This window comes from Cheilinus undulatus, linkage group 2, assembly GCF_018320785.1.
Source record: "Cheilinus undulatus linkage group 2, ASM1832078v1, whole genome shotgun sequence".
Taxonomy (NCBI): Eukaryota; Metazoa; Chordata; class Actinopteri; order Labriformes; family Labridae; genus Cheilinus; species Cheilinus undulatus.
In genome coordinates, this window is record NC_054866.1 from 36,034,190 (window position 1) to 36,051,703 (window position 17,514).

Consider the following 17,514-nt stretch of genomic DNA (forward strand, 5'->3'; position numbering starts at 1 on the left):
CCACATCATTCCTGACTGATTAACACCTGCTTTTTTTAGATAACACAGAACTACTGAATGAAGTTTACATAGAAATGGATAAAAAGGGGAAAAAAGCATATACAGACCAACTGGTAAGCCTTGTAACTAACAAGAAGCCTGGTTTAAAACAAACAAACAAAAAAGGTACGGTATGACACAATCACCAAGACATGAAATAAAAGGATACTGTAAGATATGACCTTCAATACATTTGGATACAAAGTGCTTTAAACAGACGTACAGAAGTTTGATTAACTGATATAGATTATATTTCAATCCAGAGAGGCCATGAGTGGAGAGAAAGAGAGAGAGAGAGACAGCGCACAGTGATTGGTGATCAGGAGAAGAGCAAGTGCCATTGTCTTGCTGTCAGACCTCTCTGTTTAACTCACCAGTTGGCAAATAGTTTTTTTTAGGTCTCATTAGTGTCTTAGAAAGCAGTACTTTAGAGTTTGTTACAGCCAGAGAGCAGAGGAGAGAGACAGCAATGTTTCCTGGTCCCTAAAAGTTTCCTTTACATTCAGATCTTAAGACTGATGACAGCGACATAGCTCAGCACAAACAACGGCACCCATAACATGACCTAAATAAGAATAAAAAAATTAAGTTACAGAGCAGAATCCCTGCATAAGCTTCTTTTGGTTTTAAATAAAAAGTCAGATGCAATATAGTCGGCCCTTTACATTTTGTTTTAAGGAAAATCTTTCTTATTTTACCTTTTGTAAGTATAAACAATATGTGTATTGGAATGTGTTAACTGTTTTGTTAACCTTTCTGATGTCCAGACTGGAATTAAAATAAATATATAAAAAATAAATATACCAGTTTCAGGTGTCCAGGGGATCATTTTTGTTGCTGTATTATCGAAACAGGTATTCATATTTTCTGATGCTAATTAGAATCATATAAAAATTTAAAATTCTGGTATTGTGACAACTATATAATCATGTATAATCATATAAACTCTTCCGTTTATCCATACATCTTAAAATAATATATATATCTGGTTGCTCTGTACTGCATCTATAAAATTTTATTCTTTTTGGATCATTTAGCACAGTCATGTCAAGAGATGGGAAAAAGTACATGACTACCATACTCAAGTAAAAGTGCAGTTACTCTGGTTAACATTTACTTAAGTAAAAGTATTGGTCCATGAATCTACTCAAGTAAAGGTCAAAAATATTTAATTTAAAGTTTACTTTAAGTACTGAGTTGCTACTGAGGAGTGGTACAATAAAATATACGGTAATCTTTCCTTATTGGCAAGAACAACAAGAGAAAAAAGTCACACGTATGTAAAAAAGTTAAATACACAGCAAAATTAACAGCGTTACTTAATCTCATATAGTGTTACATTTAGCACTTTAAACATTTCTTTAATGGTCCATGCATTAGCCTTCAGGGTTTCTGCTACATGTAATTGATCGTGGCACACCGCCATGCCAAAATAAAAGCTGCCATGCCTTCAGAATTATGATCTTTTTTATCAGATGTTAAACATGTAAATTATACTGTATGAATGGATCCATATAAACATATAGTCTATATTTGCAAAAATTTATGTACCATAGGAGTTTGAAATTGTAATCATGAAATGTGACACTGCTCTAAGTAATTTAATTTTGAAAAATTAACACCGGAGTATCAACTTCCTGTCTGTCATCACACACGGATGGCTGATAAACATTACTTTGGCTTGGTTTAGTACTTGCCTGATTATAATCCGGTGATTAGCAAAAAAATTAAGTAGATATATTCATCATCAGCCGTGTCTCATGGTGGAGATGAGACGCTAGCCATCTAAAATTAGCTCACTGTTGTAAAAACTCAGGCGGAACTTTAGTTCTGTTTCTGTTACAATACAAGACTGCATAAAAACAATAGCAATGGACTGTCAGGCATTCATCTAATCCATGATGTTTGCCTCACTTTGCGTTCTAAATGTCTGCCAAAACAGGAGAGAAGGAAAGAGAAGCGCGAGCTGCAGTCACAGGGCGACAGGAGCAGTTGTGCGTGTGTGTATGTATGTGTGTGACAGAGAGGATAGTTTGTGTGTCCGTCCGTGAGTGCAGGTCGGTCTGACAACAAGCATTAACAAACTAACGTTAGCTTGTTGAATAAGTGAGTGATAAATGTTTCTACGTTATTATAATAGCAATAACTTTAAGAGGCTGAGGCTTACCTGTGGCTTCTCTGGGATAAAATAATTGCAAGAGGACGTAATAAAAGCAGAATCCCACTATAACAGTCTTTCAGTCAAATCCTATCCCCAGGCTGTTGTCATTAGTATGATCTTAAAGTGTTCATGTATGTTTGTAAGGAGGGAGGCAAAGTAAAAGCATAAAAAATATAATTTTCTTTTTTCGGGAAAAAAAATAAATTTGTGTGTTTATTCTGTGGCATGTTCAAGTTATTTAAATGAACAGAACTTTAAAAAAGTAGTTTTCTTTTAGTTTTAAGAATACAGACATTTAAACTCTAACATTATTTTGACAGCTTTGGAATATCCATGTTCAATGGACCCCAAGGGAACCCAATGTTTTTTTATTTCTAAAATCATTAAGTTTAAAGTTCTGATAATGTGACTTTAAAAATTTCTGGAGTGGGGGCTAGGCAGGTAGGCGGATCGGGTGTCGCTTGTCGTGCTGTGTACAGGGGGGTACAATGGCCACCATGGCCCGACTAAAACCCGACAACCTGCTCCCGACTGGTTGGGAGGATTTCTGGCGTGTTTGATATTTTGGTCTTACGACTCCAGACACTTCACAGTGAGAGCAGAAATACAAGCAGAATAAACAACATTGGGGGTTTGTTTTCCTTTGTAAACTGTCAGACAATGTCCTAAGTTACCATGACAACGGCTAGGCTCACTTTCTGACGAACCCCCGCTATGATAAAGGAAATAAACAAGCAGGAAATATTCCTACCCGCAGACCTGCAGCGGACACAGAGGTTATGCTCTTTGTGTGTTTGGGACAGAGAGATAGCAGGAGAGAGAGAGAGAGAGAGAATATGACTGGAAACACTTCACCCTCAGACCCTGACACTTTTTAAAAAGGAAACTCTGCGGGTTTCTGCCCGACTTTAGTTGCACAGTGTGAGCACTCAGGTTGTGCATGACCGTCGGATTGTACAGTCTGAGCACACAACTCGTGAGCGATGGTCGTGCGTCGTAAACAATTCAGTCGCACAGTATGAGATGACATTCTGCCACGACTGTCGTATGGTCGGCTTGAAATCGCACAGTGTATACCGGCTTTAGTCAACCTCATAGCAAGGCAATGCATACTGATAGAATACTATGCACCCTATGGGAGAACCTTAAGTCAAACTGTAATGCAATGGATAACTTCACTCATGGCGCAAATGTGTCTCACAAACAAAAAACAACATCAATCCACCAGGAACATGACTAAAAGAACCCCAGCAGTGATCACTGTAAAAACAGGCAACATCCAAACACAAATAAATACATAAAACACATCTAAACACTCTGCCCAAGGGCATGAAGGAGAACTCTGCCCACACATCCCCAGATTTGAAAGTGTAGTGGAGTTGAAATTACACTTTGACAGATAAAATCACTTATGAAATTCTGAGATATCAACACTTCAGTTTTAGCTGTTTTGGGATGTAATGTGTGTGTCTGCGTGCTACTGTGTATTCAACAGAGATGGAAAAGAACAAGAGTATTGTACTTCAAGTTAAAGTACAGTTGCTCTAGTTAAAACATACTTAAGTAGAAATGAGAGCACAAATTTCAAAATGTACTCAAAAAACGATATCACTTTTTTTGTTTACCGCGCAGAATATCAATAACCTTCTGTCTTTATTTATGTAGCTAGTTCTTATTTAAATTCAATTTCTTTTTTATGCCCCTCTGTCTCCTGTGTTTGCAATGCAAGAATTTCCCCTCTGGGGATCAGTAAAGCGTGATCTTATCCTATTGTTTCTTTTTTCATTGCCAACTTCTTAGGCAAATCAACTTCCATTTACATTACTTGCATCATGTCATAAGTGCCACAGTAAGGAGTCATGAAGCAGTGGCGTCAAATCGTCAGGGAAATCTGTTTGGAGTGCTTTTTTACTTTCTAAACTACAATATGGATACTTGGTACCAACAATTTGATAACTTTATGACATAAGACAATATATTGACGTGTAAATGTGATTTATATCCACCTGCTTTTCTATTTCTCCCATTATATGTTTTTCTGTCCTTTGCCAGCCTGTGTTACCCAAAGAGTAAAGCATGGGTGGCACACCAAATTGTCCTTTGCAAAGCGCATCACCATCCACTCCTTTACATTCCCCTTTCCCCTCTCTTCATGCCTCACTATGTGTTATAAATTCATCCACAGATAAAGCTGATCTATCATTCTGTCACAGAGGGTGAGAAGGGAGGCAGACTGTGGAATGCCTTGGCATCGAGCACAGCGCTACGCTTCCTCACATGTTCCCTGCTGAGCCCTCTCCAGCTCTGTCTCTCTTTCTGTTTTCATGATCCGTGCAAGGCCCCAACACCCCACTCTATCCATCCCTGTCTTACCTGTACCAACCAAACCTACCCAAGCCATCTAAACTCCAACCAAGCAGCCCAGAACTGTAATAACACGGATAGCACTCCCCCTCCCTCTAAAGTTATAGACAAGGTAAGCTTTGGTCTGGACTTTCCTGACTGACTTCCAGCTCTGGTCTTCTGTTTCAATGAATAACACCCTCTGTGCCAATCAGATAAGAAACAAATTAGACAGCGAGTGAACAACACGGTAGACAGAACTCTATGATCCAGAGTCACTGTGCTCACTTGAGCCAAAATACACAGATGGACTATACTGATACTTCTGTCCAACACATGTCTGGTTTGCCCCTGGAATAAAGAAATCAATAAATCAATCAACTTTTATTCAAACAGTGCCAAATCAAAACAAAAGATATCTCATAACATTCTACACAAAGAGCTGGTTAAGATTGCACTCTTTGCTCCAATATTTACAGAGACCTGACATAAATTCACCAAGGAGCACACGCTTGGCAAAAAGCAATTAATTTTAAGCTTTTTATTAGGCAGAAACCTAGAGCAGAACCAGACTCAGTAATGAACAGCCATCTGCCACAACAGGATTAGCAGCAACCTGAAATAACACAGTCTATGTTTGCATGACGTGTGTACATATATTGTGTATGTCATTCAGACCACTCACGTAACATGCACATGTGCTAGTCCTTATATGTGATTTACAACATACATTACAGAGGGCCCCTGTTAATGCTTGGCACTCAGCTTTGACAAATGGTGCCACAGCTGACCCTCAAGACTCTCTCTCTCTCTCTGTTGTGGGTAAATAATTTTGTATGTTTACTCACACTTTATGGCCATCCACAGTTGTGAACTGTTAAGATAATATTTAGAACCATCTGATAATTGAGCCTTTACTAAGTTTGTTCAGAAGGGAGGATTCAGGGTGACATCCAGCATGCAGCGTGTGGCCGCTTTAGACTTTTGCATTTTGTATTTTTCTAGAGTACCACAGCAGGGACCAAATAACAGTGCTGTGTTTTTCTTTCAAATTCAACTGGTTGCCATATTACCACCAGAAGTGAGCAATGCAATCAAGAATCTGACAGTTAGATGTTGCTAATATTCTCAGTATCACACACCGTACCTTTAAAACAGACACGAAATGTGAAAGGTGCAGTTTGTAGAGATAAAAACTCTCCTTTAATAATGTTTTAGATATTCATCTGAAGTAATTAGCAATGAAGTGGCTTCAGTATTTAGAGTGACAGATTTAAGTCTTATCACTAACATTTAAATCAAGGAAATTCACTTACACTGCATTTTGTTTCCAAATATGGGTTATCTGTCTCATGAACTACTTATAATCAGGATTGGCCCTGAAAAAACAATACTGGTCAATCCCTAGGCTGAAATACACTACATGAACAAAAGTATTTGGTCACACCTATTAACTATTTAATTTATGTGTTTCAGTCAGACCTGTTGCCACTAGGCTATAAAATCAAGCACCTAGCCAAGCAGTTAGCATTTGCAAATATTTGTGACACAAAATGGGTCATTCTGAAGAGCTTAGTTACTTCAAGCATGGTACTGTGATGGATACCACCTTTTTAATATTAGAGGTCATAAAGCATAAAAGCAACAAAGCAGAAGACCTTGTAAAACCACATAGCTTGGTCAATGTCTGCTAAGACATGTGGTGCGTGAAAGTTGCCAACACTGTGCTGATTTCATAGCTGAAGAGTTATAGACTTCCACTGACATTAATGTAAGCACAGTAACTGTCTGGCAGGAGCTTCTGAATGGGGTTCCATGGCCAAGTAGCTGCATGCAAGCCTCACATCACCAAGTCCAATGCCAAGAATATGGTGAAGTGGTGTAAAGCACCAAACACTGGACTGTGGAGCAGTAAGGTGGAGGAGTCTGAGATTGATAGAAGCTGGGAAAGCATTGCCTGCCTGGCTCAGTTGTGCCAACTGTGAAGTTTGGTGGAGGAGGGATAATGGTATGAGACTGTTTTTTGGGGTTTGGGTTAGGTCCCTTATCTCCAGTGAAGGGCAATCTTAATACTTCAGCATATCAAGACATTCTGGACAGTGCTATGCTTCCAATTTTGTGGCAACAGTTTGGGGAAGGTCCTTTTCTATTCCAACGTGACTGTACCCAAGTGCACAATGCAAGGGCAATAAAGAGATGGTTAGATGAGTTTGGTGTGGAAGGACTTGACTAGCATGTACAGAGCCTTGACCTCAACCCATCAAACACCTTTAGGATGAACTGCAACAAAGATTGTGAGCCAGGTCTTCTCGCCCAACATCAGCGCCAGACCTCATAAAGGATTTCCGAAACACCCCAAAATCTTGTGAAAAGCTTTCCAAGAAGAGTGGAAGCTATAAAAACTACACAAAGGGGACCAACTCTATACTAAAGTTCATGTATTTGAATACAATGGTGTAATGGTCAGGAACCCAAATCTTTGCATCCTAATATCTGTCATAAAATTTTGTCATGTGTACAGTCCCATGAGAATTTACAATTTGGTTACATGGCTTTTCTGTCAAATCCCTACAAGTTGGAATATGTAACAGTCATGTAAGTCTTAGCTTTATCAACATGTTACTGCATCAAATAAAGATGGTACAACTGATTAAGTCATATAAATGGTAATCAAAATCGAAGACCTAAAGAATTAAGTGGCTTTGACAGTTAACATTAACCACAAGTGGGACACCAGACTTGAACCCAAATCTCCACTGTCAAAGTCTCTTCTCTTTTAGAGCTCGTCGTCCAACCACAACTACCTTCCAACCACATCTGTGTTCGCTCAGTGCATTTTTTAGGAACAAATTCCCGCCAAGATTTTGATCTTTGGCGAGTTCAGTCCAGGAAGTGCCGACATTCTTCTAGTTAGACTGAATTTGTAGGAGTCATAGTTGGTTAAGGTGTAGCATGACAAAATGACTGGCAACACAAAAATCAAACTCTCTGTGAATTATTATCGAAGCTTTCCTCTAAAACGAAACTCAAGCACTTTGGTCACAGTCTATTGACAGTATAGACAATCTAATCAGACTTGCTTTTGAGTAAACATTTCTTGCCACAGTGAATGCGCAGCACTGTAAAGAATCCTAAAATTTTCCCCGTCTTCCACGGCGTCTCGACCAAGTCCCAACTGTTTGATCCCCCCACCCTTTGAGAGGACTGAGAGAGCGAGAGAGAAAAAGAGAGTGAGAGAGGAACTGCATAGTGGAAGTGCGTTGTCCCAGTGCCAGGGCAAAAATAGACGGTAAATTACAGAGCCTTCTGAGAGCACCCTGCTGTGCAGCATGACCTCAAAATAACACACACAGACATACACTCACAGTCTAACATACAAATATGAAATACACAGTTTGCTGCCCTACTTCTGAATATTTCCTATTCAGCCTGTTGGTGTGCCAATCACTCAGAAACTTTTGCAAGGTGCCAACCATCAGTCCTACTCTACAGTTGTGAGCAAGTGAAGGAAACTCTGAGTTGGATTCACAGATGTTAATGGGATTATAGCCTCATCTTGGCCTACCAAGACCCAAACATACTAAAAAGTATTTATAGGGATATTTATTTGTCCCTTTGCAGTTTCTCAACATCATGGTTAAAGAAACAGCTGTTTCCCTTCTTCTTACTCTACCCAGCTCCCCTAAAAGGATTCCCCATGAAACAGGCTACATCTTTATTATTTTGGGCTCTGGAAGTATCCTGAGAATAATGCTATTGAACATAGTAAGCTAGAAAAACAAAAGAAGACAGAGGGGTGATAAATGGCTATCACAGGTGTTTGTCATACTCACCTTGAGCGAGTCAAAACAGGCAATGACTCGGCCGTTTTCCACTTGACAGCTCTTGGCAGGGTGAGCGAACTTGCACTCGCTGTCTGGCCGGGAACATGTCCCTCTCTGGAATTCCCGACAAACCTCCAGCGTCAGCCACTTTGTGTCCCTGATCGGTGTCACATTCACCGCCATTTCGGACCAGGCAGGAGGGGTCGATGTGGAGGAGGAGCAGATATCCAGGAAATGCAATTATGTGTGCGTCTGTGCTTTTCTAATGACACTGGGACAAATGAGGAGGAACAGTGAGGAAAGGACATGGGAGAAAGTCGGTTTTAAGAGCTTCTTTTCCCCCAGGGTGTGATTCTTAGATGAAGCCTACGAGGCCTTGGACTCGCCTACCACATGCAGCCCATCCTAAGAGTCTGTTTGTGGCTGTAACAGGAATCCCTAACCACCTGCCACCCAGGGCCTGGGCTGGGAATGGCCACAGAGGTTAGGCTTCGTAATCTCTTCCTCCCCGTTGTTTTTCACTCAAGTACAATCACCCACTGGTCCTCTCAGTCGCCTCACTCCTCTGCTGAACTGTCAGATGAGACGAATGGCAAAACACATTATCGATCAAGTTGGTCCATGATGAAAAGAAGCAGGAGGGAGGAGAGGAAGGAAAAAGAGAGGGAGAAGAAGGTAGAGGCGGAGGGGACGAATAGGAGACTTTTGCTCAGTGAAGGCGATGAAAGTTGTCTGTCTTCAAGGATGGAGGAGTGGTTGGCACCCACAGTGGAGGGCTGAGTGGCATGGATAGCAGACGGAGCAGGAGATGGAGCAAAGCAGGGAGGTGTCAGTGTTGTGGAGACTGGCTCAGCGAGTGGCGTTGGCAGTCCTGCGGCTCCTGGTGTGGCTGGAAACTCCAGCAGACAGGGACAGGCACAGAGGCGGCTTCAGCTGAGCCAAACAGCCAACAGGGTCGACGAAAGAAGGCACTTCTCTCTGTGGGGAAGGAGAAAAGAGTGTCAGTAGAGCACAGATTAACACACTCACACACACTCACAAATTAGAACCACAAAGCACATATCTGCATTTATTCAAACACCTTTTCAAAACATTCTCTAGCACATCCTCTCTCTCGGTCGCCCTCACAGTAGCTGCCAGGCTCTCAACTGGAAAATCAAATCAAACACCATATCGCTAACAGTAACGTTCAGGCATTCAGGCAAAGACAATTTAATTCAAAGAAAGACGGTGAGGAAGAAAGAGAAATCAAGAGACAGAAACAAAGAAAGTAAGTCAAAGAATTCTATGTATTCATCTTTGTGTGCTAAATAAATCACGCTAGAAATTTTAGCATCAGTTTTCAGACAGCATTACATTAAACATAGAGTCTTATTCCAATTGTGGCACAAGATTTTACAAGAATAACTACAGTTATCTGCACATGTCAACCTTTAAATCTTAAATACAAAATGATACAAAAAACCCCACCAGAATAACAAATTAGTTCCAAGACAATACTAATGAAGAAAGACAAAATCTAGGACTCCTACTCACATTAAGCTTGTAAAAAATAGAGATGTGTCCAATTAGACAGACTCAGTCATGCTTTTTTTTGCTGCCAGTAAAAATGATAACCATCCTCAATACTGCTAATAGACCAGTCCCGATTGTGTTCTTTCTTTCTGAGAGAGACTTTGGTTTAGTTGTTGGTCAGTCCACCTAGCTTTTTAGTGTACAGAGACTTCCTGCAGGTGGCAGTGTGGCCCCCCCCAAAAAAATGACCATGAAAGTCATCCTTCCACAGTCAACAACATGTGTTTACTTTCTTTGTTTAACAGAGCAGTACAAAAACTTCCCAGAACAATGCAATGAGTATCTGACAGTAAGGACGACTAAAATACATACAATTCTTTGATAACATGTTTGAATTTATGTTAATTGATTAAAACAATTATTAACAGGCAAAAAATGATTATTAAGCATATTCGACTGGCTTCAAACAGAGAAAAAAGGCCAAAAAGTCTAAAATAAAATAAAAGACATTCAGTCTCAGTACATTGACTTAGTTGGATTATAAGACTGATGCAATTATTTTACAGTGCTAAATCAAATTTAAACTACAAACAACTTTATCAATCAAGTTTCACACCAAAAACTAGATTTCCTTTGATCAATGCTACACTGAATAGACTATGAATCCGTTTTATTTTCTGTTGCCTATCAGTCAGTTCACTTAGACCTCAAACACATCACCATGTAATGTTGCCTAAAAGATAAAAGCTGATGAGATTTATCTTATTGGTTCCTACATTGATTTAAACATTAGATTAATATTTTTAACTCATGGTATTTGGGGTATTTTACCATGGCAAATTCAGCTGGTTTAGGATGACTGACCTGTAGCAGCAAATGCAGCAGAAAGGTTTATGGAGCTGTTTTTTAACCAACACTTAAAGGTTCTGCATTTCAATTTAATTTGATTCATAATGCTGGCATGCTTTCAACTCATGGGCTGGCAGTTCAATTACATAATTGTATTACATCAGGCAAAGTGCTTCTCTCAGCCACAGACACCAGAGGTGACAGCTCTGTGATAAAAGGTGTTTTTAACTCATTCAGACCTAAAACTGCTACGAAAACCCCCTCTAAAACCAAGCAAACCAGAGGGTTTTCTTAAAAACAGCACAGAATTTCAGCATTTACTAAAATCTTATTTCCCAGCTTAGGTAGTGAATAGGGACATAGAATAAATTTTAAAAAACTGACTGCTTAAACCTCTTCATTTTACTTTAAAATTATAGTTTGTTATACAAAGTTCAACAAAGTTTAACAATTTTAAGAACCACGACCATCCTTCTCTCTTAACATTTCCCTTATCCACTGAGCCTTAACCAGGAGGTCTTCAGTCAAATTGTAATCTAGGTTGTGGACATTGTTGTTCTGGTTGCTAAAACACAGCTGTGTTCAGACTCTCAGTTGGCCCCCTTTATCATCCATCGACTTTGGCCTGCAAAATTTTAAGCCATCAATTTTTCATCAGTATGGAAGCTAAAGAGGCTAAAAACCAAACTGTTTTTCATCCAATGCACCTTCCAGTGTGCATTTTCGCAAATTAGGTTCACTTTTTGTGTGTGACGTGTCTGAAATTTAAAAATATCATCCAAAGTGCACCGACAGTGCATCAGGTTTAAAAAGGATATTTTATTTTTGAAGGGCTGTATGAGGTACTTGGCAACAGTAGTGCCATTAGCCTCCAGTGATTTAAGAGTTTGGCCCTTTTAAATATGACGTGCTTAGAGAAGCTAGGTTATACAGCTTAGCAGTTGGGTAAACTTTCTCCACGTAAGTTTGCGAGTTTAAGGTAAAAATTTGCCAAAAAACAATGCTGGCTCAATTGTACGCTAAATTATATAAATTGGGGTCTTGCAGTAGCAGGTTAAACTTGCATATTAACACCTGAGTGGAGCAATGTGTAATCAGCACAGGCATGTAGATGTTAACCTGCAAAGAGAATATTAGGCAGGTGGTGCTAGCACTGCTAATGCTAGCAATACTAAGCAAACCTGTTTTACACTGTTCACCAGCAGAAGCTATGATTCTGTGTGGAAAAAACCATCCTCAAAGTGGCCTATTTTGAGGATTTCATAACATCAGACTGGCCAGTTAGAAACAATTAAATGAGGGATTTGAAAGTGGCTGCCTCAGAACATCTCAAGTTATATAAAAAAAACATATTTCTCAAAGAGCATTTTTCATTGCTCTTTCAAGGAAAATCAGTCTCAAGTTCAAAAACAAGATAACTGCTGATAGGTATCAACTCTGAACAAGTGAGAAGAGAATCAAGGAAGAGGCACATTTTCAATCCTCCCCATCCCCTGTTGAGACTGTAAACAACCAATCAGCTCTCTAGATGGTTTCAGCCTCACTGCTGCCAGGTGGCCAGGTGAGACACGTTGGACAAGGACTAGGGGAAGATGATGTGTCAGAGAGAGACTAAGAGAGAACAGTTTTCTCCCCAATAAAAACACTCCTACAGCTGTTGTACAGAGAAAATGCCCTAAAACCTCCACCCACACATGGTTACATCACCGCTCTGTCCCCCCACACTCAGATGTAATGATTTTATGAAAATGCTGAAGTGAGGTGCTGATGTGATTTCTAAATAAAGAGAGTAGCCAGACAGATATATGTGGGCAACTTTTAAAGGGTTTATTTGGGGGTTAGGCCTCTTCTCTTTATACTCAAGAAGTCATGTTACTCATACAGTATCCTTCTGCCTAAGTATGTCGGCTTAAGAACATTAAATTCTTTCCTCTAAGTCAATTAACATATGTCAAAATAAGAGCCAGTTATGTATTAAGATGCCCAATGTAGGGAACATTAATATTTGCCACTGTCAAAAGAGAAAAATAAAGCCACATGCACCTGTATATGGTTGAAGAACCTTGCAAAAGTCATTACTGTATGGCAGCAGCTAACAAAGTCAGGGTTTGAGCTATGATAGTATGTTTATTAGACCTCAAGTTACTTACATTATGGGATGCAACAAATTCATGCATAGAGGACTGTTATATCATTTGGACGTCATCAGAATGGAACAGGACTCACATTGCAGAGAACGGACTGTAAAAGTGATTTACAGATGTGATCACAAACTAACCTATAAAATAAGGTCCATCCTTAATAGATTATATTTAACTGTGACAAGATGTCAAAGGATTCTCGTATGATGAGCTACTCCTTATGCTTGGTAAAGAAATGGTATATTGACTAAAATGAGTCAGAAAAGGAGCAAAGTCAGAGAGGAAGGAAGGAAAAATAAAAATACTCCTTTGGTCAAACATTGATTGCTTATGTGTCATGCTCTCTTCTCCTATTTGGGTCAGTCACTTCTGTAGTGAACTACTTTTTCAGCCCAAAGCTGATATTTTGGGCAGTGAGTGTGTGTTTGGGAAAGAGTAGAGGCCAGGGTAGCCCACTGGAGCTGGCAGGAGGACTGTGGTAAGGGCAGAAAATACAGAGAGGTTTACCATTTCCAGTGCATACAGGGAAGCCAAATGAGTTCATCGCCTTGCCTATTCTTACTGTTGCTGACCACAAGAGGAGTTGGAAAAAATCTATTCATGTCTGAATCACAATTATTAATCTCTAAGATTCTGAATCAATTCAAAATGCCCCCAAATTGACTTTTCTTTTAAATATACTTTCTTTCTTCCCAAGTAAATGTTCACCAACAGTCAAACGTGCTGCTGGTACTTCTTTCCATGCACCTTCTACCTTCCTTACATGGATGCAGCACAGGGTGTGCCAGCCCTGACTTTTCAGTTATGTTGCTAACATTAGCAGCCCTGTCACTCAGCCTTGGTAATGTATGGCTGTGACGGACACACTAAAGTATTACCTGTTGTGTAGCAGTAAGAGGTTCAGTTCATTCTGTCTTATGGAAGGCCATACCCATGATCCTTTGCTCTCAACTTGCTGGCTTAATCGGAACAGTGCAAAAATGGTGGATGCTACTAGAACGAGTGACAAGTTTTTGAGATTTCAGAGGCTCCAGTGACTTTTAAATCCGACATGTGAAAGCATTTTGATTTCCCAGTGTCAAGAAATGAGAAAGGAGAAAAGGTGATAGACGAACAAAAACAATTTGCAGACACTGCCAGACTGTGGTGACACACTTTATGGGAAATACGAGTAACATGAGGAGCCATCTGGCAAATCATCACCCTGAAAAGATAACAAAAGATGCTAGGAGCAGAATCCAGCCAAGCCAAAAGGCTCTTAAGAAAGCTCTCACAATCCCACTCCCTCACAACAGCAAGAGGGCTCAACAGATCACGAGGTATCTGTGAATATATCACCACAGACCTACAGCTGTTTACAGTGGTGGACAACAAAGATTTTAAAAGGTTAGAGAAATAAGCTGGAGCCAACTATAAGTATATATCTTTAAGCCCAATGCTCACTAAAGGCACATTTTTGCAAATATTGTAATATTGGAAGTGTGATTGTTTTTTAAATAAATGCAGAAGTCTCTTTTTTCCTAAGTCTTCATTTGTTGTGGGGTTTTTTTTGTTTTTTAAAGCCACAATGAATACCAACCCTAGACTTGTTACCAAGGTATTATCATACTGTGAGAATTTGATACCCTTACATCCTTAGTTTGTAGCATAATTTATCAAATACTTGTTTTGGTGTCATTTGTTGCAGCACTATATCCACTTTAAAACTATACATTTTGAAATATTGCAATTGTTTTTATGGTTTAATTCAATTTGGAAATTACTGACATCTTGCTACTTATCTTCTCACTCCTGTGTTTGCACACTGCCTTGCAGTCTCATTCCCTTTTTATGGGCAAAAGACAGAAAGGGACTTCTCTCTACAAAAATTAGGAGTGCACATGATTTCAGCTTACAAGCACCAGGCATTCATCAACTAAAGAACATAAGTGCAAACACTTCAGCAGAGAAGAACCATGTCATGTCGCTTAGACGTTTCCTTAAGAACAAATTCAAGAAAATCTTACGAAGACATTTGTAAATGAGGCCTATTGTTCTTTTGCCTACATTGCAGAGATCCAGGAACACAACTTTGGCAAAGTATTTTTAGGAAAGCACAACAGCCTCAAAATGGTTTCCAAACAAAGTTAAATATCACAGAAATCACTAAAAATGTTGTCTCCAGAGTCCTTCCAAAAGTAGACAGTGACATCAGTTTTTATAGCCGAGAGCCTGAGGATTTACTTTTGGAGCAGCTTGCCAGCTAACCAAACGTTTTAGTACAAGTTTTTTTTGAGAACAGATGGCTCATGAATGCATTTTAGACAGTCAGATAACTTCAATGTATGCAAATGAACTGAAAACAGAACTCTCTACTGAACAGAAAAACATGGCCTTATTTATTTAGGATTTAAGGGTGAGGGAGATTAAATGTGAACAGACGCAAAATGGCTCGTGTGAAATGGCCTGACTTATAGAAAAAGTTTTGGCTAAGAAACATAACATATTATAGTTGTCGCTTGTCATTTCAGCAGCTGGGGGTCTAAACTGAGAGGAAATGTGAGTTCAGAGAGAAAAACCCTGTGATTACAAGCAGCTCTGAACTCTGGCATGCACTGACTTAAAAGAGAATATGCCCCATTTACAACGACTGCATGAATAAAGAAGAAGCAAACAGTTAGAGTATGTACACGTATTAGATTAGACAAACTTACGCTTGAGTCCTTAGGCAATGTCACGCTTGTTTTCTCTAAGGAGTTATGCTTTCTTTGACTTGCGTGATACCCCAGTGTAAACAGCTATGACAGAATGAGCTTTAACATCAAATAAAACGGATTTAATACGTACTATTAGACCCATTTCCCCATCAATGAATCTCGTGCCAAATGCTTGAACTAAATTTCCATCAAATAACTGAGAGAGAGAGAAAGAGAGAAAGAGAGAGAGAGGGAGAGGCTCATTAGATGAGGCTCACATCAAAAATAGAGAATAAAGAAGTGGGGGGTTAAAATTATGAGAAATGACTCTGGAGTTGAGGAAATATATAAATAAAAGAGTCATCAATAAGCATCTTAGCATGTGTGAATAATGCATGTGGCCATTTCCCGTAGCCAGAGGCAGGAGATATTATTACACCATCAGATCAACTAGCCTAGGTAATAAATTGGAGTAGAGAGGGAGGTATAAGGCTGGGAATATTACGCACTCCCCAATCCCATGATGCCCAGACTTTCTTGAAAGACACACACACACACATACACACGTAAGTAAAATCTTAGCTTTGTCTCACTCTTTGATGGCTTCATCTGTTGGCACGAGTTCCTTGTAAAAGCAGAGCATGATGGTAGTGTCACCTGGGTTCATGCATCTCCTCGTTTAAAGAAAGCTCCCTGATCCTGTGCTGATTCCTCTGTTTAAATGGGGCAACTTGACTGGCCTTACTGGTATTTCATGGCTATAAAAGCTCTCAAGGCAAATCTGACGGATTTACTCTGAAGTGACACCGCTGCTGCTAAGCTACTAAATGTTAAAAATTTATAACAAAGACCATAAATATGTCTAAATATTAGCCGTCATGTAGGTAGTTAATCCACATTTTACACTTGATTACAATGCAAGATGTGTACTGAGTCTCTGTAAATGATCCAGAGACTACATTTAGTAGTCTCTAATAGTCTCTTTTTTCATTGTTAATTTTAAAAGTAAGTTTTTTATATTTATTTATGCTCATCTGATGGTAAGAGGGGTTAATATGTAGTGAGCAAATACATTAATAACTAAATATAACTGATATCACTTGTATATACAGAAACAAAAGTTGTCACTTTCCAACTGGTATTCATTCTTTTTTAAATTAATATTCTTTTTTACTTTTACCTACTATAATGTAAAATAATAACCAACATACTTTGGTCTAAGAGAGTTCCTTTTTTTACTTTTGCCACGACATGAAATTAAATATCTTGACAAACTGTCAAACCTCGCATTTCAATCAACTAATCAAGAATTTAGCTGAAATATGTCCAATTCAGGCATGTTTCCCCATAAAAACAAAACAGGTAATTTTCAAAAAGAAGGGTGCAAAAGTCATAGTGGAAAAGCCCAATTCTCCAACACAAGAATCTGTTTTGCTGTGACTTTGGTTAAGTTCAAGTTCTGTGCTGTTTTATCAAGTTAAATGTGTGTTTTGGTTATCAGAAGGGGCATAATGATGCTGCAGCTCCATTGATCCCTGCAGCACAACTCTGGCTCCAAATAACGTTACAATGCCAACATGTATTTTGGCCTCATCTTTGTACAGTGGGAGGAGGCAGAGCCACACTGTCCAACTTATACTTCAATAAGTCAATAGACCTAAACTTGATTTACATATCTAAGCTTCAAAGAGCCAAGGTTTTCCCCTTTAATGCATCTTACAATTTTTTTATGTTGATGAGAAACTTTTAAGTCAAAGAAGTTTTAGGCAGGCAAACCACTCAGAAGGTAATTGACACTGATTTATTCAAAGCAACTTTTCATTAAGTGTTGTTGTTTAAAGTTGTCCACACATATATTTTTTTTAGTTCTGTCATGAAGTTAACACCGAGTCTTGCATATGATGTGCCAAGCTAAGTGTAAACCACATGGAATTTCTGTTATGGCAGGCCTCTCGCACTGTTAACAC

General features: G+C 39.2%; 1 protein-coding gene across 8 annotated transcripts in view; it reads right to left on the bottom strand.

Moving 5' to 3' along the window:
* The window catches only part of LOC121515940 (muscleblind-like protein 1), a 114,362-nt gene that overhangs the window by 75,277 nt on the left and 21,571 nt on the right, over window positions 1-17,514 (bottom strand). For all 8 annotated transcript variants that reach the window (XM_041796977.1, XM_041796962.1, XM_041796953.1 and 5 more), the window contains exon 2: window positions 8,377-9,345. In XM_041796977.1, coding sequence (XP_041652911.1) covers window positions 8,377-8,550 — 174 coding nt within the window. In that variant the 5' untranslated portion in view covers window positions 8,551-9,345. The remainder of the gene's footprint in view (window positions 1-8,376; window positions 9,346-17,514) is intronic.